A 23,885-nucleotide genomic window follows, 5' to 3' on the forward strand; every position below is an offset into this window, starting at 1 on the left:
GAAGACCTAGGGCAAAGAGGCACAGTTCTAGCAAACTTCCCACTGGGGTTGGTGATCTTGAAAACTCATATTCATAGGGGTCCTCCAGGTTAATGAAATGCTTGCCTCGAAAGACCCTTGTGAGGTAGGTAGACCAAGCATTGTCACTCCCATTTTACAGATGAAGAAGCTGAGACTTATAGAGGTGAAGTGACTTGCCCATGATCACATATTTAGTGATAATTTAAAAAATAGCTTATATTCATATAAAACTTCAAGTTTTTAAAATCACTTTGACTTAAATCCCATTTGATCCTCACAACAATCCTTTGAGGTTAGTTGAGCTGATTTTCTCCTGTCCATTTTTATGTAAGGACCCAAGGCTCAGACATCTGGAGTAAGTTGACCAGGACACACAGCTAGGCAGATGGCAGAGCTGACATTTGAACCAGGATGTCATGGCTCCAAGATTAGGGCATTTTCCAACATGCCAGTCACTGAACACCAGAAAGCCAGTGAGCGATTCACAGGCTGTGGCTCAAAAGCCCACTCCAGCAGAAAGAGCGTGGCACCTATGAACAATGTTTCCGGAGCTAACTGGTCACTCCAGGGAAGCAAGGGGGTCGCCAGCTTTTTCTTGCATTCAGAATCTTGCCCGGACCATTGAGAGGCACAATCGTAGCGGGTTTTGTGTCTTTGACAAGCTCATAATTTCCTAGAAGTTAAGGAACTCTTGTTTCTTCATATAATGTCTAGATGGGGCTAAGGGTGCTATCGATAGTGGGGGCCTCTTAGATTTTTTTAAGATGTCTGGGCAGGAGCTATGTCTACTTAACTAACTCTGCCAAACATGGCTTATTGTCACTCATGGAAAGACCCTTAATCAGGGTTCTTTGATTAGCTGATTGAAACTTCTACTGCCAAAGATCTGGTGTGAGGGGAGTTACAATTCTTCCAGGTGACACTGCCCCCCAAAACACACTGCTGTGATCTTCTCCATTTGTAGGAGACCAACTGAAGTCAATTCAAGAGGAGTCCTAACCGTCCTGACCCTACCCCTGCCATGCACAAACCCACACTGTAGGTTGCATTTGGTAAAGTCCCTCCTATTAAGGTCGGTACATCTGAGAATAGTGGAAGGAATATTGGATCTGGAGTTAAAGGATTTGGATTTGAATCTCAGCTCTGATACTTACTACCTGTGTGAACTTAGACAAGTCACTTAACCTGTGTGAGCTGGTTTCCTCCTCTACAAAATGAGAGTTGGATTAAATGATCTTCCAGCTCTAACTCTATGATCCTATCATTCTTTTGTAATCCATCTGAAAGGCATAAATGAAGACAGTCACGAGTTTCCTGACCTGACTGGAATGGAATCTGGGGCAATTCACTCTCCAACTAGCCCACAGGACAAAGCACAACAGCAGCTTGCTTTGGTGCTCTACTTATGACAAGGATGACTTTCTTGAGGCCTGGGAGATCAGGGAGGAAACGGGATATACAGAGTAGACACAGAGCCACCCCAGCATGTAGAGGTTCCCAGGCCCAACTGGTCTCATGCAACTGGGCAACATTTCAGATATGTGGATGGCTATAGTCAGTATCCCATATTGTCCCCACAGGATAGATTGGGAGAAACAAATCTTTCAGATCTCTACATGGCCCAGTTGCTTAGAGAAGCCAGGGCAGACAGAGTAATACTCCATTACAATATAAGCTATTACTTGGATTGGGGTATAGAATATACCATCTAAGTCACATCACTCAACACCTCCACTCTACCTAGCATTTCCTAGTTAAACTAGACTCCACCTTGAAGTCTACTTCAGTGTTGTTCAATCTATGGGCACTCTAGACTCCCTTCCTCCACCCATGACCTTCCATGGAGCCACTATCATCACCATCCAGTCATCTCTCATTGATTTGGCAGCACAAGCTTCATAGTAGTTATTCCAGACCCAATCTCCCCTTTGAAGAACCTTGGCTCTGACTTCCTGGATAAGATGGAAAGCATCTGGATGGAGTTTCCTGGTCTTCAACACATGGCTGTCCCTAAAGAGGAGTCCTCTCTCATCTCTAAAGCTATCTCCTGGACTTCTCTCTCCCCACCTGTTCATGAATCTTGTTTTCTCAAACATCCCATTACCTTGATTTTCAGTTTTTTATGGTTCTTTCCCTTATGTTTGTCAACATGTCTCTAACATATTGAAATCCCTTTCATTTTAAAGCAAAACAACAACAAAAACTTTGTTAGACTCTTGGTAATAGCTACTGCTCAATTTTCTCCATCCTTTTATTGATAAACTTCTTGAACACCTCACCCACTGTTTCCACACCCTGGTCACCATTCCCTTTTTAAATCCCCTGCAATCTGACTTCCGGCCCTACCACTTCAATGAGGTTTCCAATAGCTTTTTCACAGTTTTCAGTTGTTTCATCTCCTTAGTGGTATCTGATGCTATCAGCTAGGCCACCCCTTCCTCCGCCCCCTCCTTCTTGGCTTCATGATAGAATACTTTTCCTGTTTTCCTTTTATCTCTCCATCTGTTCCTCCAATCCTTTTTTTTTTGGTGGGCTTCTCTTCTCCCCCCATCTTTGGGTGTCCCCCAAAGATCTCTATTTTTCTTTTTACATTCCCCACTCCTCCATGAATTCATCCAAACCCATGGCTTCAGTGACAATGATAGACAGCATGGCTATAATGGATTGAAAGCTGCCCTGTTCATGTCTGCCTGTGATCCTGGGCAAGTAATTTAGCCTCTTCTTCAGACGACTCTCTGAGACTCTAAGTTGCAGACCAGGTGCCCATCCACATTGATGGAGGGAGTCTCCACAATGACAAATATCAATAGAATCACAGGCCCAGTAAAACATATGATAGATGACATAGTGTTCTTAAAGCTTGCAAAGGGCTTTTCATCCATTGGCTCACTCGATCTCTGTGTGGATGACTGAAATCTGCAGTGCAAGATCTATCCTCTTACCAATCCCTTATTTTCAAAGTCCAGAGGTTCTCCCCATTTGGGTGCTCTGTCATCACCTCAAACTCAATATGTTCAAAAGTGATTTAATGATCTTAGCCTCTCCATCACTTTCACTTTCAAATTACCCAATTTTTGTCATGTCAACATTCTCCTGGATTGCTAGCCTAGAAAATTCCTTCCCTCTCCTTAATCTCCTATCATCTAATCTGTTCCCAAGTTCTGTTGTTCCCTCCCTCCGCTTTAAAATGTCTCTCAGTGCTCATCTTTTCCTCCATTCACACTGGCACTGCCCATACCTGAACTTTCATCTCTTCATATCCTTATCTCCCTCTCTCTAATCCATAATGCATATTCTCACCAAAATAATCTTTCTAAAATAGCACTGTCATCATGTTACTCATGCCCCTTGTCTAGAACCTAAAATGGCTCCCTATTTCCTACCACAGCAAACATCAACTCCTTCAACAGACTTTCAAACACCTCTACAATCTGATGTCACTCTATGTAGCCAGCTTAGTTTCTCACAACATGTCAACCAGCATTTATTCTAACTTCCCAACACAGGCTTTCCATACTAGGCAAATTGGTATCCTTGTCTTCCACACATGCCAGATTCACTTCAACCTCCGCCTGTTGCTGCTTACCCAACTGGAATTTGCTCCTACTTCTACCCAAATCCTATGTATTCTCATTTCAGACCTACATGGAAACTGTCTTTGGCCTCTGTAACTTACAATTACATTTAGCATTGATACCAATCTATTTGGCATTGAATTGGTTTTTAATTGTTTCAAGAGTGCTAGTTTTATCTTCCTAACTAGATGACAAACCTTTTGAATTAAGGGTTTCTTCAGTGTCTTTCATGGCCTAACACAGTGCTGGGAACATAGCTGTCACTCAGTAAATACCTGTTGATTGATGGATTTCCCCAAACATAACATGATGTAGTGAAAATCTAAGATAATCTAGTTTAGCTCTTAGTGGCACATTAATTCTGTCTACCCACGCCAACCTCATAAAAGGTTTCCCTGAAGTATCTAGGTGAATAGGGCCACCCCTCTGCTTAGTGGGAAGGATGAGGGCTGATTGTTTCTAATTTCTCAAAGGCTGCATGACAAGAATCACTGTTGGTTTGAAGTCAACACCACAAAGACAATGAACTGAGGCATAACTTTGATTTATTTGCAAACTGAATTGGAAAGGAAAGCAGGTCTGTGTTTATAGAAAGTCAGTCCTTCCTTCAAAAACTCTGCCTTTTCTAGGGGCGACCACTACCCTTTGGATATAGTGTCACATTTCAGGGAGATGAGGGGGATGGAAAGACAGAAGATACCATCCCATCTGATCCATGGCGCATACGTAGGAATCAAATCCAGACATATTAAAGTAGTCTAATTAAAGGGCTAGAAAATTCATCTTTGAGCTCTGGATCTATCTCTGTAATTGGCTTCCTAAAGAGTAGAAACTGCTATAAGGTAAGCCTTCCATAGATTATTTATTCAAATATGAAAAGAGACTCATTATAAGATGGTCTCACATCTTGGACTCCAACAACAATTTTCATAAGGAGAATCCAATATTAAGTACATCTGAATGCTGGTACAAAGTTTAATGGATTAATTCTACTTTTTAAAGATTACAAACTCAATGCGATAAAATCAAAGTTCTAAGACCTGACTGCATTCATCCTTGTCCTACCCTCCAGTTCCAACTGATACAGACTAATACACACCCCATACCTTCATATATGTAACATGAAACATCTGACAAACTCAGGCAAAAACCTCCTCTTGCCAAAGAGAAGATGGGACAAGATTTTCTAAGTTTGCCACACCCTCTGCTTTAGAGATGGACTTTCATAGACAAACAGTTCTAATGGTTTCAATTCTAACCAGATTAAACAAATGGACACAAAGACCTGTTATTCAATATTCAAAGAAAAATTGCATTTTAGAAACAGGAGAGGGTTCTCTGACTGATATGATGGAGCTGAATTTGTCCAAGAAAGCACTCTGACTCGGCTGACTTCAACCAAGAACCATTTCACATTTCTCCCTCTCCAACTTGCCCCACCCCACCCTGGGTTGATGCAAGAAAAATAATTTTCCCCCAGCTGCAGTGAATGAAAGATGGACTGACCACAGACTGCCCTCTGCTTTTCTGTGGTCCTGGAACAGTCCTTAGGCGCTCAGTCAATATAGTGCAAGTACACCCTAATGATGTCCCCTTTGTCCCTCTACCCAGAAAGGAAGAACGGGAGGGCTTCTGGAGTCAACCAGGGTTATATATGTTAATGGCCTCTGGGGTCCCATTGGCCTCAAGAGCTTTATGTAGGTGATTAACTTCACATATGGGATATTTGTGGGGTGGACCAGAGAGTCTGATGCTGTTCTTGGTGCTTTCCTTATTCTTCCTTGCTGAGTTGCTAAGGGACATTACTATTCATTACATGAAGAGATGCTCTGCGCCTACCTAAATGATTGATGGCTGGGGCCGGTCAACTTTTGTTCTTTCTTGTTTTTATGAGACATGGGATTGGAGGAATGTAGAAAGCATTCTGATGCCCCTCTCATCTCTTCATGTAGGAGTTCAGTTCAGGTATTTTCCAAGAGAGTGAGCACATGCACACATAGCTAAATGTGCAGGCCTCTCTTACCCTGTATGTGGACCTACATCAGCAGCTATGTGGTATGTGTTTTGTCTATATCTCTTCCTTGAAGTTGTTAATAATAACAAGAACAACAGCGGCTAGCATTTATACAACATTTTAAGGTTGGCGAAGCACTTCACAAATATCTCATTTGATCTTCACAACAGCCTTTCGACGTAGGTGTTATTATTATCCCCATTTTACAGTGTGGAAACTGAGGCAAACAGCAGTTTTTAGTGACTTGTCCAGGGCCACACAGCTAGTAAGTGTCTGAAGCCAGATTTGAACTCAGATCTTCCTTACTCCAAATACTCTATTACTATACTATAATTTCCCTGAGGGCAGGCGCTGCATCTTATATCAGCTTTGTATCACTCTTATAACCTAACACAGTGCCTGGTACACACATATTTAATAAATGTTATAATTATAGATTTAGAATGGATTAGAATCTCAGAGATCATCTGTTTTAAACCTCTCAGTACCTGGAATTAATCTTTTTTCGTTTTCTTCCTACCCAGCTGATCACTTCTCAATTTCCTGGTTCATCATCCATATCCTATTTGCTAACTATCAATGTGTTCGAAGGTTCTGCTCTGGGCCCTCTTCTCTCTCTCTCTCTCTCTCTCTTTCTCTCTCTCTCTCTCCTCTCTCTCTCTCTCTCTCTCTCTCTCTCTCTCTCTTCTCTCTCTCTCTCTCTCTCTCTCTCCTCTTACATTCCCCCATTCTTTCAGTTGGTGACCTCATTGGCTCCCATGGGTTTCACATGTACATACAGATGACTTCCACATATATCTGGCCCTGGTCTCTCTTCCTGGGCTGTAGGTCTGTACCACTATCTACCTACTAGACATTTTGAACTGAATATCCCTTGATCATCTCAAGCTCAACATATCTAAAAAAGAACTCATTATCTCTTCCAAAACTTGACAGGGTTTTGTAATCCACTGAACTTTCCTCTTTCTGTCAAGGGTACCACCATTCTTCTAGTCACTCAGGTTCACAAACTCAGAGTTATTCCCAACCCCTCATCCCCCCTCACCTTTTATATTGATTCAGTTGCCAAATCTTATCCTAGAATTTCTACCTCTACAACCTTTCTAGCATTTGTCCCCTTCTCTTTATTCAAACAGCCACCGCCCTAATTCAGACTATATCACTTCTCACCAGGACTATTGAAATAACCTTCTAATTGCTCTTCCCATCTTGAATCTCTCTCTACTTCCATCCACTCTCCACATGGCTTCCAAAATGACTTTCTTAAAGTGATGATCTAGCCATTTAATTACCCCACTTAGTGAACTCCAATGGTTTTGTACTGTCTCTAGGATCAAATATAAACTCCCCTGTTTGACATTTAAAGCCCTTCATAATCTGCTCCCAATCAACTTTCTAGCCTTAATATATCTATATGTATCTATGTATCTATGTATACACACACATACCTATAAGCATATATGCATATACATACACACATACACATATACATGTATTACTTCCATTCCCATATTCTATTTTCTAGCCAAACTGGCTTTCACACACTGGTCCCTCTACTCCCATTGCCAAGCCTTGGCACTCTCTGTGCCTGGAATGCCTTTTTGTCCTCACCTCACCCTTAGAATCCCATTTCCGTCAAAACTCAGCTCAAATGCCACCTTTTACACGAAACCTTTCTGGACCTTCCAGCTTCCAGCGCTCCATCCCCCTTCCCAAATTACCTCGTGTATATTTTGTATATAGTTATGTATGTGTGCACGTTGTCTTCCCTGATAGAATGTAAACTCCTTGAGGGCAGGCACAGAGTAGTTTTCGTTTGTATCCTGGTCACCCAGGACAATATCTAGTACATAGCGGGCATTTAAGGAATGCTTGTTGATGACTGATTTTGCAGATGAGGAAACTGAGGCCCGGAGAGGTTAAGTCAAGGGCCATTACACAGGTAATAAGTGGCAGAAGCAAGATTTGAATCCAGGTTCTCCTGACCTTACACCTAGCCATTCTTTTGGCGGTGGCAGGTTGTTCACTCTGGACCATACAATAGCCACTGATGACCAGCCTGCAGGATGACGGTGCAACGAGTGTTTGTTCCATGGAAACTTCCCCCCTCTAGACTACACAGGCAGGTTTCTGGGGAGAACACTCAGAGGTCACTTTGAAAGCAAACTGTGCTTTGTATTTACAATGTTGTCTTCCTCTAGGCAAGGCTGGGAACCATTTTCAAAGATCATTTTTCTGAATCCAATTCTGCTTTTGCCCTCCCCCTCCCCCAGTGTCAGCTTCAGGTCTATTTTGGAACAAAATCAAACATATGCACCAATGAACAGTAGTCCAGAACCCCCACTGCTTCAGAGTCTAGCCACCTGCACTGCTTTGTCATTCACCCAGATGCCACGCTGGTTTCCCCATACCTCTCCTCTGCCTCCCCCACCAAAGCCCTGTGACAGGATGGGCCCAAGCAAACACTCAGACATTCAGCCTCCATGCCATAGGAGTCAGCTGGGTGGCTAGACTCTCTGAATTTATGGAAAAGATGCTAGCCCTAAAGTCAGAAGACATAGGTTCAAATCTTGCCTATGACACTTAATACCTATATGAGCACAGACAAATCACTTAGAGTCCCTGGGCCTCCCTGTCCTCATCTGTAAAATAACAGGGTTGGATTAGTGGCCTTCTTGAGATACCTTCTAGCTTGAAATTTGTGATCTTTTGATTTATGTCTAAGCTGGGAGGGATTGAGCAGAGGCATTTATCTCTAATGGACAATGAGTTTCCTTTAGTAGCTGGACCTTTATTTCTCCCAAATGAGATCTGGGATAATCATCTGAGCCAAGAGCTTTAGTGACACACAGAAGGGAAAACATTTTCCAAACCAACTTTCATCTTATAATGAGCCTTTCCTTCTGCTTGTGAGTCTTCTATCTCCATCTGACAAGGCACTACCTGAAGGCAGGACTGTCTCCTCCTTCTGGATTTCCCTGTAATCCCTTGCATAGGATCCTACAGACAGGGGGACTTTTAAGATGTGATGTGGACTCTCAGACCGATCTTGAATTTATATTAGCACACGGTCTTCTGGCTGGAAGTGGCCCCTTGCTAGCTTATCACTTTCTCTTCTGCTCTAGTCACTGAGGAGCTGGACACACCATAATACTACAAGGTAAGGAATTTGTCTAGTCATTGGCCCTGGCAGGCATGTGCCTCAGTACTGGAGGACATCCTCCCCTACGCCAGAGTTGCAAAAAGTCAACCACTTTGGGGCCAAAAGAGAAATGCAAAATAAGCCCCAAACATAGTCAACAGACTGGGAAAGTCAAGAAGTGAGGACAGGACAGAAACTGGACTTTGTTGCAGCTGCTAGGAGGGTAAAGCATTATCCTGAGACCCCCTCATATCCAATGGGCAGAATTTTCAAGGTGGCGGGTTTTTCTGAAAGTCTTACCCATTGGATATAAGGGGATAACTGGATCCAATGGACAGAATTTTCAAGGTGGCAGGTTTTCTTTTGATGGTTCTAGCAATTAGAGCTTGTCCAAAAAAGGAACGGGATTGCTTTGTTAGCAATGACAAGCAGAGGCTGGATAGAGGATATTTATGTAACATGTAAGAAATTGTGCCAAATGGCCTCTCAGGTTCCTTCCAACTTTAATATTCTACAGAAAGGCATTTTGGTACAGTAAAAAGAATATTAGCTAAGGAGGCAGAGGACCTAGGTTCAGATTCTGCCTCCAATAGTTCACCATATGTGTGATGTTGGGCAAGTCACTTAACTGCCCTATATCTCAGTTTCCTCAACTGTAAAATGAGGGGGTGGGGTTCAATGGCCTCTGAGGTCTCTTTCAGACCATGATCCATGAACACCATGATTCTGCACCATGGATAGCAACCAAATATGTGTGCACAAGGAAACAGTGTGTGTACAGTACCAAAGCGATACCTGGAGACAATAAGCAAACCTGCACACACCCACTCATGCATGTGTAAATACATACAAAACCCTTTTCAAATACAAGTGTATACCAAGCATTCTTCTCTGGCTTCATTAGAAAGCTTTTGGTTTCCTTCTACACCTCCAATCATGACTTGCAAGGTCAATATCATTAGTCCCCCTCCAAACTGCACACACTCCCAATGCCTCTTATTCCATCCTCTGGTTTTATTGGTTCCTCTCCAGTTTCTAGGAACCTTTAGGTTCTTGTAAGTACGACAAGAAGAGAAGACAGCCATGCGAGATCGGGGGTGGGGAAGTCCTAAATCTGCTCTCCATGACAAGTCAAGCTGGAGATGAGAATGGAATGCCTCATGCTTGTGGGGGGCAGCTCAGACTGGCCAAATCCCCTCTCACCTGAATCAGCGGTCTGAACAGTGATGAGGGAACTGGTGATAGCAGGCCTGTTTTGGGAATAAACCCGGAACGAGTAGTAAATCCCGGGATTGAGGTTGGTCACCGAGAAAGACTGGGCCTTAGAGTGAATTTTTTCTGACTGGTTGCCTGAAGAACAGAAATCTTAGGTCAGCTCGGGGGTCCTGGAATAAGCAGCTGGAGATATGGCATGGATCCCTGGCTCCCTGTCAAGGACAGGGCTGGGCCACTTACAGTTGGGATACCATGTAGGATCAGGGTACCCAGACGCTTAGGCCAGCCCCAAGCAGAGACCACTAGACTGACCAGATGAGTCCTTCCTGCCTCCGAGTGTTGACTCTTTAAGATCTACATATATCTCAACCCTGCAGTGAGGATGAAGGGGACGTTGTTCTCATTTCCAAATCTGTCATATTCCTTTGACTTTCTAACCCCAAACTTTTTTTTTTCTTTTGGTGTTTGGGGTAGGCTAGGGAGGAAGACTGGACCCATGATTTTACTGATATAGGGAACTGCCAGTGAGGAAACCCCATTCACCAATGCAGACTGGCACCTGCTTGGCAACCTGCAGTCTTAAGAGACTAGGCCATTGAGAGTTTAAGTGACTTGCCCAGAGTCACACAGCAGTATGTGTCAGAGGTGGGGCTTGAAGCTGGGTCTTCCCAACTCCAAAGCCAGCTCTTCATAACCCCAACTTTACCAACAATATTGATCATGGGTAATCCCTCAATCTCATTTTGGCAACCAGTTTAAGACAACCAACTCTCCATTATCCAGGGACTGATGATCCTGTGTGGTATATAGATTAACCAAACCTCTGTGCCTTCCCACCTTCTACCTCTCATCCTTTGCCTTTTGGCTGCTCAGATGCAATGCCTAGAAGGACTGGTAGAGAGGCTCTTTTTCCTAAATACCACCAGGAGTGAGTGAAAGGGAAAGGGCAGGGAGAAGAGAGAGAGAGAGAGAGAGAGAGAGAGAGAGAGAGAGAGAGAGAGAGAGAGAGAGAGAGAGAATGAGAATGAGAATGAATGCTGGGGAGGTGGTGTTGGTAGAACTTTGAAAATATAAACAAAATGAGAGATTTGGAATCATCTGTGGATTTAAAACTCCCCATTCCCCTTGACTATATATGGCAAAGTTGGCTGTGATTTATTCTCTGTTTGTACCTGGGGTCCTCTCTGGGGAGGTTAGATTAGTTAGAGGATCCCTATAAATGAGACCATGCTCCTGGGTTTGACCACCTGTGGACAAGTCAGCTTCATATAGAGTATAAAAGTCTGTCCCCTGGTCACAGGCAACAACCCGGAACAGCTGGGGAGACCTAGATAGTGAATGTGGCTAGGTCTAGGCAGGGGCTAATCCTTTTCCTTTCCAAAACAATTTGCAATCTACTGAGGGCCATTCTTTTTTTGTGTGTGTGGGAGAACACTTTCCTTCCCAGGACCAGGAGCCTGCCCTATGGGAACTTAAGAAAATCCTGACTCTCTGATCCTCAAGGAGCCCAGTGCTAAGATCAGATTTAGCTTACGTGGGGCTCATGGCCTAAAAAAAGGCCTCATTTCAATGCAAGGAAGAGACCCTGGGAAGGGGTGGTGGCCCATGAATGCCTCACAGACTTCTAAAGACTTCATCAGCCTTGTGCTTTTTTCTTCCTGACTACCATTCCTATTCCTCCTTCCCCCCTTTCCTAACCCAGCATATATATTGATTTCACTAGGCCATAATTAACCCCAGGCTAAAAGGCCTCTCTGAGCCCCCGAGACTTAGAAGGATCTTTTAAATGGCATCCACCACTATCCCCCTGCTGCCAAGCAGGCCAATGCTTACTGTATGAATACTCAATCACAAAGTCAGTTCCTGGCTCGAGATTGTGGTCCCATGTGAGATTGGCCGATTTACTGTTGGCCTTCACCGTGAAGTTCCATATGGACTGTCCATAGGGGGCTGGTGAATAGGTTAGAAGAGGAGTTAGTAATGATGGGGGGGAGGCAGGGCTGGGCACACGCACAGGCCAGGGTCTGCTGGGAAAGAACAGAGAATCAGAAATTGCCTGGTATACATGGCTCCAACATCATTCTAAGTCTCAGCCTTGGGTGGCTGAAAACCAGTGGGGCCAGTGTGTGTTAGAGAGCATGCAGGCTGACCCTGGTGTGGAGGGAATAGCCACCCCATGGATAGCTGGAGAGCCTCTACATGATGCAAATGGGGATTAGATTCAAAGCATGGTGTCTTATTCAAATCTCCCTATGGTGCCTGGATTCAGCTCTGGAAAGGCCTGGATCTCCAAACAGGTCCCTCTTCTCAGAGTAAGAGGGAAAAAGTCCCCCCTTTGCCTGGGTTGGGCATAGAAGGTGGTATTCTTTGTCCTTAAAACTATTAAAGTTTTTTTGTGATGGTCAGAGTGGCTGCTTAAATAGAAAATGGAAGTCATGGTCTGCGATGGGGTGGGAAGTGACAAGGTGGAGGGTGTTTTCTTAGGTGGGAGGTGTGAATGGGTGTATGAAGGGGGAGGGGGAGGGGGCGTGACGGGAAATGGAAGGCTTTTCTGGAGTACAATTTGGCAGCATGAAAAGCTATCCAAGTAATCATTCTTTGACCCAACAATTCCACTACGGGGAGGCCCCCAACAGTGTAAGTGAAGCAGCAGCAGCAACAAAAGAACTATCTTTTCAAAGACTTTCACTGTAGGTAACTGTAAACAAGACACAGCCTAAACATGCAACAATAGGGAAATGGTTAAAAGAATTGCAGGATGTTAATGGAATGGAATGTTTCAATGCCATTAAGAAGGGCAAGCAGGAGGAATACAAGGAAATCTGGAATGGCCTTTATGAAATAAGGCAAAGCGGAAAAAAAAGCAGACCTAGAAGATGGAGGATGCGATTGTAGGATTACAATCATAGAAGGAGAAATGAATGAAGTTGGACAAAGAATCCTAATGGGGATTTGGAGTGAGGGACTCACAAAGCATCATTATGCTACTTTATGACTGGAAAGTCATTAATTTAAACGCAAATAGTAAATTTAGTTGTTTGTATTGATGTTTGATGTTTGTAATAAGACATTTAAACCTATTTTTAAGGGAAAAAAACCCCAGAGGCACACTAGGAGAAAATCCAAACCAGACAGGCCTGAGAGAGGGCTACTCTGGTTCAGAGACACCTTGGGAGATTCTCAATCTAGCATACCTGCTCACAGGGTCAACAGCCATGAACTCTGCTCCCTTCCTACTCATCACTCAAAGGTTTTCCAATGGTCTGGAACTACACTTTAAAAGATCTTAAACCTATCAGCAATTCCTCTTTCCTCCCAGACCACCTTGAGGCTGGCCCAGAACATCTCCCCTTTCTGGAATCCTTTCCACTCTATTGGATTCTTCCCACTCTAGCTTCTTAAGGCGGGGGTGGGTGTGGGTGTGAGTGGGTATCCTTTCTATGAATTGGACAAGGCATCAATTACCCAGCTCCTAATAGCTGGGAGCTCCACTATCAAAGCCACTGCATCGAAGACATCACTAATCTTCAAACACAGTCATTTTTCAGGAGACCCGGCAGCCTGATTACCCCATTTCCCAGCAAAGATTTAATAGTAGAATGCTAGCACGAAGCCTCATATTTCAAAGACTTTACAAGCGTAGCTCCTGTATATTTTATTAGCATGCAAGGAGGTACTGTCACCTACTCACTTTTCAAAAATAAATGAACCGAGTGCACTCAGTACAGGCTGTGTGGCATATAACTCAGCTTGTAGGGTTCAGATGTTACAACGGGCTTTCTGGTCTTTACTAAAGTAATGCCCTTGCCCTGAAGCCTGGAGGGTAGCATTTGCCCAAGGTGAGCAGCAGTTGATCCTGGGCAAGTCACCAGAAATTTGGTTTCATGGCTAGAACAGCCAGGGACTCTCCAGTGAGGTTGTCAGCCTGGTCCAAGTTCCATACTCCTCTTCAAGGCTTTTTGCCTGAAGTGGCTGCCTCAGGCAAATCTCAACTCTGAATTTTATGCCTTCAGGAAGGTCATAATAAGAGCCCCTTCTCATTTCTGGTGATAGCTGGAGGGGCATGCTTTCTATGGCTGGGGTAAGGATGTACATTTGACTAAATGCCTCCAGGCAAAGTTGAGGGAGACCTAGAGTTGGTCTAGAGAAAAAAAAACAAAACTAAAATGATAAATGGGAATAGTAGTATTTGAAGGGCCGAGGAGGGATTCTCCAGGCCTGGAAAGATGAAGGTGGGGGAAAAACATCATCAAAGTTTATGGATCACAGAGGGTGATGATAAGAAGGTGAACTCAGACTAGTTCACCAAATTTCCAGAATCCCAGAACCAGAGAGGTCCCCCTGGAAGTCTGAAAGGAAGTTTAGGACAAATGAAAGTAAGTCCTTCTTCAAACAAGTCTATGGAACTTGCTATCTTCCAAGCAGTGGTTCAAGATGAAAGTGGAAATAGTTCCCAAAAGGCTGAGATGAATTGGTAGATGAAAGAGCCAGATTGGGGTATGAAGAGAGATTAGGATATTTGGAAGACGTTTCTAACGTCTGAGGCTGGGTGGAGGGGAGGATAGCCATGCTTTCCCATAACAGGTCCCCAGTGGCTCTGTCACAGATGGAGCCCACACCTGGAGGTCCACAGTCTTGGCCCATTATGGCACTGCTGACAATCTGATGTCACCAGAGGGCAAGGTAAAGTCATTCTTCCTTGCCACACTCTACGTGCCTTTTCTGAGAGCACAAGGTAATTGAATGATGTCAGGCTCAGCCTCAGCAACTGAACACTTCTTGCTATCACTCAAAAAACACACTAATCACCAATTAGCAGATGGCAGCTCCCAGTGATCTTAACAGGACCTTCCCCAGTCAATTTTTGTTCTAAAGGTCAACATCACTTCAATACTTCAGCGTTGTACTTCTGAACAGACAGCTTTTCCAAGGTCAAAGAAATGGTTAGTGTTGTAAACTTATTTTGAGTTAATATTTTTACTTGTCCTCTGAGAGCTTAAAGCATTTTACTGATTTATCCCCTCCCCCCAAAATCCTCATTGTATACAAGGCAGTGTGGTATAGCGATTAGAGCGGTCAAGAGTGGATTTGCAGTCAAGAAGGTCCTGTGGGGCTCAAATCCCACTTCTGTCACCTTCCTAGCACTGTGACCTGGGCCAGTGGATAAATCTTTATGTGCCTTAAGCAAATTCCTCTCCAGCTCCTCAGCACTCAGCACTGTGCCTGGCACAGCAACAATGCTTGTTGACTGAGTTCCACATGCTGGCAAAATCAGATTCTTCATATGAGGCATGGTGGCTGCCCTTGGTCAACCAAATGGGGGCTGGGAGCAGGGCAGAAAGACCCTGAAGGGTGAAGGTACTTGGCCCCAGGTCTCACAGCTGGTGAAGACTACAGCTGGGACGAGAACAGGCAGATCTGCTCCCCTTTTCCTTGGCTGCTCCCCTACCCCTACTCCCCCCCCAGCCTTACTGTCTGTCTCATGCTGACTTTCCAGCTGGCACATTGGCTCTATAAGCTAGAGACCCTTCTTTCTGAGGCAATAAAAGGCTGATGCTCAGTTAGAAGCATTGCTGAATTCCCCAAGGGGTTTCCTCATACTGGAAAAACAAAACTTCCCGTCATGACTCCTTTATGCCTTATCTCAGTCGGCTGGGTCTTAGGTTGATTTTTATGAGCAGTCACTAAAACGGCCATAATTTTACTTCCACGCGTTACAGGGTATGGGGGACATCAGTGGAAATAGCAGCTTAGCACCTTTAGTCTGTGATGGCTAAATGATACCATTCCCTGGAGCTCATATAATCGACTTTTTTAAAAGGAAAAGGGAGGGGGAAGATAAGAACCAGGGATGGCCCTATGAGGGGCACAGATCAGGCGCTCTGGGCTTGGGCTTGTCTTTTAGGGGATCGCTTTATACACTTTACAAGCCCCATTCCTCAATTCAGAGACACAGATGCTGCTGCTAAGTGAGAGGCAGTGGCATCAGAGAGCTTTGCTGCCTGGCTGGCCCTCTGGGGACGGGGCTCTAGGTTCTACCTGGCCTTGTGCCTTGAGAGGGTTCTTCTTTGCCTTGGGGTCTCGCATCTAGGATGTAAACCTCTCTCAGTTTGATTACACCTAGTGTCCAATGCAAACTCTGTGGCTTGAGACAGCCTGGACATGTCATATGAGTACACCCTGGGCAGGATTAGAAAACTATGCCTCCCTGCATGGTAAAGTTTCGCCAGCATATTTTACTGTTCATTGGGGGCTTTAAGCCTTTATTGTAATACATATCACATCACAAAATAAACACTTATGGCCCATGGAGTGTGGCATCTTCTGGCATTAAAAGTAGGCAGTTTTATTTAAAATTCTCATTTAAAAGCGACTTAGAGCTGGAAGGTACCTTAAGCCCAATCCTAGAAATAATATAGTCCTTTACAGATGAAGCCCAGAAAGGCAAGTGATTTGTCTAAGGTCATACAGGAAATAAGGAGCAGAACTGAGATTTGAACCCAGGACTCTGCCTCCAAATCCAGTGCTTTTCCTGCTACATCACACTGCCTCCCATTAATCTCCCTGGGTGTTGGGCTCTAAGTGGCTGCCTTTCTTGGCCCAGCTTTGGTCTGGACAACTGGGAATCTCTGGGTGAGCACCTGAGGCATCTAATTCCTTTATCACAGGCTAGAGAAGCTAGCTAGCTAGACTGATGGTGATCACAATGACAATAATAATAATAAAAATAAAAAAATAATAATAATAAATAATGCTAGCTCAGATTTATATAGTGCTTTAAGGTTTTGTAAAAAGGCCAGGAAGGGCGAGGGATTATGATGCAGGTGAGGCAGGAAGCCTAGGAACAGAATTCAGGTTCTAGGCCTTTGATACCTTCTCAGGACCAGGAATTCTGGGGCTTCCTGGATACCGACATAAGTCTAGTCCTTGGATACATGATTCCTTGAACCAGAAACCACTGAGGGGTGTCCATAAACATTAGACCAGGTCCTAGGAAGACTATGTATGTGTCTCTACTGAAGAGTAGAGAGAAGGGATGGGAAGGGGCAGAGGCTAGAGGGGGAGAGGGAAGTGTGTGTTCAGCAATACCAGTGTCCTGTATCTTAGTCACGGTGGTTGGAGGGCTCTCCGTGGTAGTGGTGGCGGCGGTAGTGGTAGTAGAAGCAGTTGGAGCGACGGTTGTGGTGGTGGTGGTGGTGGCAGCAGTGGTGGTAGTAGTGGTAGGTGCAGCAGTGGGGACAGTTGTGGCAGCGGCGGTGGTAGCTACGGCAGTAACAGCAGTACCGCTCATGGCACTTGTCTCACTGACTGCAGTTGGAGGCAACATGGTAGGAGCTGAGAGGGAAACGTAAAACAGCCGGGTCTGGTTGGTTTGGTAGCCTCCAGATTGGACATGCTCCCACAACCCTGCCCCAGGAGGCTGGAGGCCCCAGGGGAGGAGATGTGGCTTCAGGAGTTAAGATCCCCAAGTGAAACAAAGGGTATGTTGGATGAACCATAATGGCTGAGAACACAACCATGTGGAATGATGAAAATGAAGCCCAAGAGTGTGTTTCATTTTCTTCTGGATGGTCTGCAAGGCTCAAAGCACCCAGCATGCACCCAGCAAAGATGGGGGGAAGGAGATAGAGGATGCACAGAATCTCTTAGACCCGGGGGAATGTGAGAAATCACAGGGGAGAGCAGCCAGGAAAACCCAAGACCAAACCCAAGCAGGGGCTACATCCCAACCCTAGCCCACTCAGACAGTCACAGGGTAGCTAGGAAGGTAGAGAGATCCTCAGTTAGGTGGCCCCTGGGGCACATAGACAGTCTGCCACTCCCAGGGTACAGTCCCTCAGACAATTTTACTTCCTCCTCTTCCCCAAATTACGCTGTGACATGTCTCCTTTGGACAACAACAGCCTCAAAAACTGGGCTAAGAAATGGGCTAAGTTCAGAATTCTCTGGCTTCTGATGGACCTGCCTGCTGATACGAACTCTACTTTATGATTTTTGACCTCTCCCTGCCATTCTCCCTGATCCGAGGCAGTCCAAGATCACGTTACCCTTCTTGGTTTCCACATTCCTCTGCTGACTCAGGCTGAGCTTGCAATCCATTAAAACTCCAAAATCTGTTTCAGAACAACTGCTGCTGTTTATCCATACCCTAGCGCCCCGCTCTTTCTCCTCCACCCCCAATCTCATACTTGTGAAGCTGATTTTTTTTTGTAGTGTTGTAAGACTTTACATTTATACTTATTGAATTTCATCTGATTAGACCCAGTCCAATGCTCTTCCCTGTCAACATCCTGGCTGTCATCCATTGTGTGATTCTGTGAGAGGACTCTTCAAAAACTCAGTGGAAACTGGCCGAGACCACTGTGGTAAACAGCTCTGGGGCATTTTGAGGCCCTGTCACCCCTATAGGAATGATTTCAGTTCCTGCTGTGAGTGAATGGGAAGTATCTGTGGTTGGAAATCTTGGTGGTCAATGACTATCTCCCCATGGACTCTCCCTTCAATCTGAAGGAATGGAATTCACTAATGAGTCATGTCATGTTAGGCATCTACATTCCCTTCTCCTAGCCCTGCCTACCCCACAATGAGGACTGGAGAGTAGCACTAGGCTGTGGAGGAGCCTAGTGCTTTTCTAGATACTGGATGCAGCTGAAGGCCCGGGAATATTATAATATTCACCTCTTGTGGTCTCTGGTCCACTATCTACAATTTATGCCAGTAGGGGACCAGGAATGCCACCTTAAGATATCAACAGAGGCTGGGTGACTCTCATCTTCTTGGAGGCCCAAATGATTCCAAAGAATCACAAAGAGAAGAGCATGTGGATTGCCTCACCCTACCCCAGACTGCTAGCATCACACTGTCCTATGGAGAAGAAAATACTAGGCAAGCCTCCCAGCTGGGTTGGGGGGCCTACCAGGGGCTTTTCCCTCTTGGCAAGAATTTAGGGATCTTGAGCCTTCTTTTCTTAGCCCTACTCTAAACAAAAGTCTCTTTCATTTGCCCAGGTCACCCAACTACAAAACTCTCATAGAAAAAAGAGAGGAGGTTCCTGGGGCCTGGAAGGCATGGCCACAGTTTGGAAGATCAGAAGTGTTTATTGGGCCCTGAGGGTGTAGACCACAAAAGGCCTACTGGGAGGTCAGCCAGTGATTTCAGATTCCATAGATTCTTCCTGAGGCTCAAAGCTGTGGCATTACACTCCCCTTTGTCCCAAATAACCCTCAGTCAATGGGAAAGTCTTAAAATACACACATACATATACATATATATTTATATACATACATACATACATACATACATATATATATATATACATATATATATTTCAAATCCCACTCTCATGCTGTCTTTTTAAGGACTGAATGAATAGCTACCCTTTGCCAAGGTCCCAAATTATAAAGCACTTTACATATATTATATCAGAGTAGAAATGTCAAGGATTCATACTGCACCACCTCCCTTCATCTGTGAAAAAAAAAACACGACTGGGAAATGCTGGAAAGCCAGGTCAGCTTTGCTCCAAATTTGGTAATTCCTCATTAGTAGTGGGACTCAGGTACCTCTGTGACCATTTTGTCACCAGCTGAGGGGTTAGTGGGGATGTTTGAGTGGTCATTTTGACCTCCAAATAAGACTGCCTCAAAACCTTACATTTTTAAATGATTTCTGGGATGACAAGCTTTTACAACCATCTGTCCCCAGGTTGGAAGTCACAAAACAATGGAATTTAATGACTCAGAGGTCATCAAACTCAGCCCATACATCTGAAAAAAGATGAAATGACTGGGGGCCTTGAGAAAGCAGAGGGTCAGTTCTTCTCCAAGTTTGACAATTCCTAATAGAATCCTGCCACACAAAGAGTAGGTCTCAAATACATCTGTGACCCTTGCATCCTGAGGCTGGGGGTGGGTGTGTAGGTAGAGATTCTTAAGTCTAACCCATACACAAGCAGAATAAAACAGTTTCAGAGTTGGAAGGAACTTCAGTGGTCACCCTGTCCAGTGGTGTCAAACTCAGCTCCTTGCCAGCCCACATATTTACTGAGAAAACCACAACTCAGCATTATCTATGTTGCATTGTATGTTTATTTTGTTAAACATTTCCCAATGATAGTTTAATATGAGGCAGCTAGCCCTGCAGGCTGTGAGTCTGACACCTCTGCTTAGCTTTATGCCTGTTGAATTTGTCCGGCTCTTACATGATTGGAAACCTCACTAGACATAGCTGACAAAGGTCTGCTGGAAGACTTCCCAGGAGGAGAAGCCCATCGCCTCTCAAGGCAGACCATTACATCTTTAGACATCTGTGTGAGCATGTTTTTCCTGATGCTTAAAAAATGATTATTTCAAACCAACTGACATGAAACCTATGTGGATCTCCTTGTAACTTCTACCCATTCGTCTCAGTTCGGCCCTCTGGAGCCAAACGGAACAAATGTAACCTTTCCTCTATATGACAACCCTTCAAATACTTGAAATCAAGTATCTTGCCCTCCCAGCTCAGCGGTTTTCTCTTCAGGCTGAACATACTCAGTTCTTTGGATTGTTCCTCCTATGACGTATTCTCGAGGCCCTTCCCCATCCTGGTCGCTCTCCTCTGAGCACACTTGAGCTTATTAATATCCTTCTTAAACCAAGGCACCCAGAACTGAACACAACACTCTCAATGAGGTCTGATGAGGGCACAGTACAACAGGGCTATCATATCTCAGTTCCTGGAAACCAGGCCCCTCTTAATGGAGTCCAAGATCATATTACCATTTTTGGCTTCCATATCTCACTGACTTGCTGACTCAAGTTGAGCTTGCAGCCCACTGAAACTACCAGATCTTTTTTTTTTAAGAGCTGCTGCTATCTATGTCCATGGCCCCATACCCTTTGATTTCACTATACTTGTGAAGCTGATTTTTCTTTCGTACCTAAGTATGAGATTTTACATTTGTCCCTACCAAATTTCATCTAATTAGATTCAGTCCAATGGTATAACCTTCAAAAACTCAGTGGGAACATGGCCAGGACCACTATAGTCAGCAGCTGTGAATCTGATTTTCATGAGATGCTTATTAGAAGTCATCATTATCCCAATGGGGCCAATTTGGGAAGGGAGCAATTTCCCCAAGAAAGGGGCTAGAGTAGGCATTCTAAACCTGGAGTCTATGAATTTATTTTTTTAAATATTTTAACAACTATATTTATTTAAAATTTAATATATTTTATTTCCCCCCAACTACATGTGAAAACATTGATAACTATATTTAAATATAGTTGTCTTCCTTTATAATCCCACATATTTTATTTTATGTGCTTAAAAGAATCATTCTCGAAAGGGGATCATAAGCTTCTTCACACTGAAAAGGAGTTCCTCACACAAAGGGTTTAAGAACCCATAGCCTGGAGATAACAAAACAAGAAAGGGACAGAGGATTCAGACACAGACTCCCATAGAATCTCAGAATGGGGAGGGAGCTCAGAGTGTATCCAGATCAGTCTGTAACTGAACAACAATCCCCTTTACACCATCCTTGACAAGTGGTCATTCAGCCTCCTCTCGAAAATTGGCAGCGAGTGGCTCAACCACCAGAGGCAGCTTGTTCCACTTTTGGAGTCAGCTCTACCCTAGAGGCAGCTAGATGGCACAGTGATTACAGAACTGAACCTGGAATCAGGAAAACCTAAGTTCAGATCCAGCCTCAGGTAGTTACTAGCTGTGTAATCCTGGGCAAGTCACTTTAGCTTTGTTTGCCTCAGTTTTCTCACCTATAAAATAGGGATAATTGTAGCACCTTATTTCCCATGGTTGTCGTGAGGATAAAATGAGATAATATTTGTAAATTGCTTACTACAGTGCCTGGAACATAGTAGGCATTTAATACATACTGGTTTCCTCCCTCCCTCCCTCCCTTCCTTCCTTCCTTCCTTCCTTCCTTCCTTCCTTCCTTCCTTCCTTCCTTCCTTCCTTCCTCTACTTACAGAATTAAAGAATTTCAGAGTTGGAATGAACCTCAGTCCATTGGTTCATTGTACCTGTCTCCCCTTTCCTCCCCACCCCCACCCCAACCTGTGAGTGTGCCACAAGGCACTGTCCTGTGCCTTATCTCTTTCAGTCTCATTGGCTCCCATTCTCTACGTAGATGAATCCCAGATCTACCTAGCTAGACCTAATTTCTCTTCTGAGCTCCCACTCTGCCCACTGTTTATTGACTATATATATATATATATATATATATATATATATATATATATATATATACATATATATATATATACGTATATATATATATATATATATATATTACATATGTGTGTCATAGGCAGCTCAAACTCCACATATCTTTCTCCCCAAATCCACCTCTCTCCCTAATTTTCCTGCTTCTATTGAGGACACGGTCATCCTTCCAGTCATCCAGGTTTACACCCTCCACCTTGTAACTCTTTACTTTCCCTCACCTCGCTTCCCTTCCAGCCAATCAGTTACCAAGTCTTATTGATTCTACCTCCATGACATCTCTTCCATCCATTCCTTCCATCCCCTTCACCCCACCCACATGGTCTCCATTTCTACTTCAGTTCTCATCACATCCCATCCGGACTATTGAAATAGCTTCCTAATTGGTCTCCTTGCTTTCAGTCTCTTTTCACTAGTCCACACAGCTGCCAAATTACTATTACTAAAATACAGGTCTGAACATGTTATTCCCCTGCTCAAAAAGTTCCAGTGATTCCCTACCCTCTCTAAAATAAAAGACAACCCCCTCTCATTGGCATTTAAAGTCCTTTGGAGTCTTTCTTCAGCTATCTTTCTAGGTTTTTTTTTTTTACAAGCTCTTCCCCATCACATACATTATGTTTCCCCCAAAAGTTTTCTTTTGGCTGCTTGTACAGGAGGCTCTTTCCTGTCTCTGCACCTTTGAACAGCCTATTTGCCATCTGTGGAAAGTCCTCCTTCCTAATTCACCTGCCTAGGGATTCCTAGCTTCCTTTGAAGCTCAGCTCAAGGACCACTTCTTACATGAGCCTTTTCATGATTCCACAAGATGCTCCTGCTCTCCCAAATCACTTTGTATTTGTTTCCCACATATGTTGAACTTACTTGACCTGTACAAGTTACACCCCTCCCCCAATAGAATGTAAGCTCCCTGAGGGCAAGGACTGTTTTATTTATGACTTTGTATTTTCAGAACCTAGCACGATGCTTGGAGCACAGTGGGCTTGTGGATGGATCAAGCTGAATTGAAACTGAGATACATCAACCATGAGCTTCCCTCTGGCCTCTAAATTCATAAAATACTAAAGCTGAAAAGGGTCCCTAGAGGCTATCTAGTCCAACCCAGTCATTTTACAGATGACAATAATGAGGCAGAGTGGGCAAGTGACTTGTCTAAAATCACATAGCAAGAAAGTGATTGCAGCTAAAACACAAACTCACACATTGTGACTTCAGGTTCAGTGCTCCTGCCATTGTGCCCCCCCGCCTCTTTGGTTCCCTCTGCTTCTCCTTAGACTGGTCCTAGCACCAAATGGCGGCCCAAAACCCTATGCAGACATTATCTAAAGTTGAACTCTTTGGGAAATAGTGGGGGTGGCATGTGAAGTTGCTGGAGGGGAGGCACCAATCATGGGCTTCAACCCTGGTCTCTTTATTCCCAGTTGCCTCAGCCTAAGAACTTCCTGGTTGGTCCTAGGTGATTAGTGGAAGGAAGAGAGGGCCGACCACCCCGGGAGGAGATAAATCTCTAGCTGACAAAGAACAAGGCTAGAACACAAACAGAAGGAAGCAGGGAGATGCAAAAGCAAAGAGAATCAACCCAAATGAGGGTAGGGGAAGGGAGAAAGAGGGCAAATAACCCAGTGATAAAAGACCTAACTTGTCTCTCTGAGTGGGGTAAAGAATGTCCTCAAGGAAACTCTCCTCTTGG

At 44.3% G+C, this 23,885-nt stretch overlaps 1 protein-coding gene across 6 annotated transcripts in view; it reads right to left on the bottom strand.

The window, feature by feature from the left end:
• The window catches only part of NFASC (neurofascin), a 243,640-nt gene that overhangs the window by 14,375 nt on the left and 205,380 nt on the right, over window positions 1–23,885 (bottom strand). The window contains exons 28-30 of one of the 6 annotated variants that reach the window (XM_021003002.2): window positions 17,057–17,302; window positions 11,801–11,917; window positions 9,956–10,102 (exon numbers count right to left, since the gene is read on the bottom strand). The exons of the other annotated variants lie outside the window; for them this stretch is intronic. Of the exons in view, the coding sequence (XP_020858661.1) occupies window positions 9,956–10,102; window positions 11,801–11,917; window positions 17,057–17,302 (510 nt within the window). The remainder of the gene's footprint in view (window positions 1–9,955; window positions 10,103–11,800; window positions 11,918–17,056; window positions 17,303–23,885) is intronic. 6 annotated transcript variants of the gene reach the window in all.

Source organism: Phascolarctos cinereus, unplaced genomic scaffold, assembly GCF_003287225.1.
Source record: "Phascolarctos cinereus isolate Bilbo 61053 unplaced genomic scaffold, phaCin_HiC Scaffold_5;HRSCAF=322, whole genome shotgun sequence".
Classification (NCBI taxonomy): Eukaryota; Metazoa; Chordata; class Mammalia; order Diprotodontia; family Phascolarctidae; genus Phascolarctos; species Phascolarctos cinereus.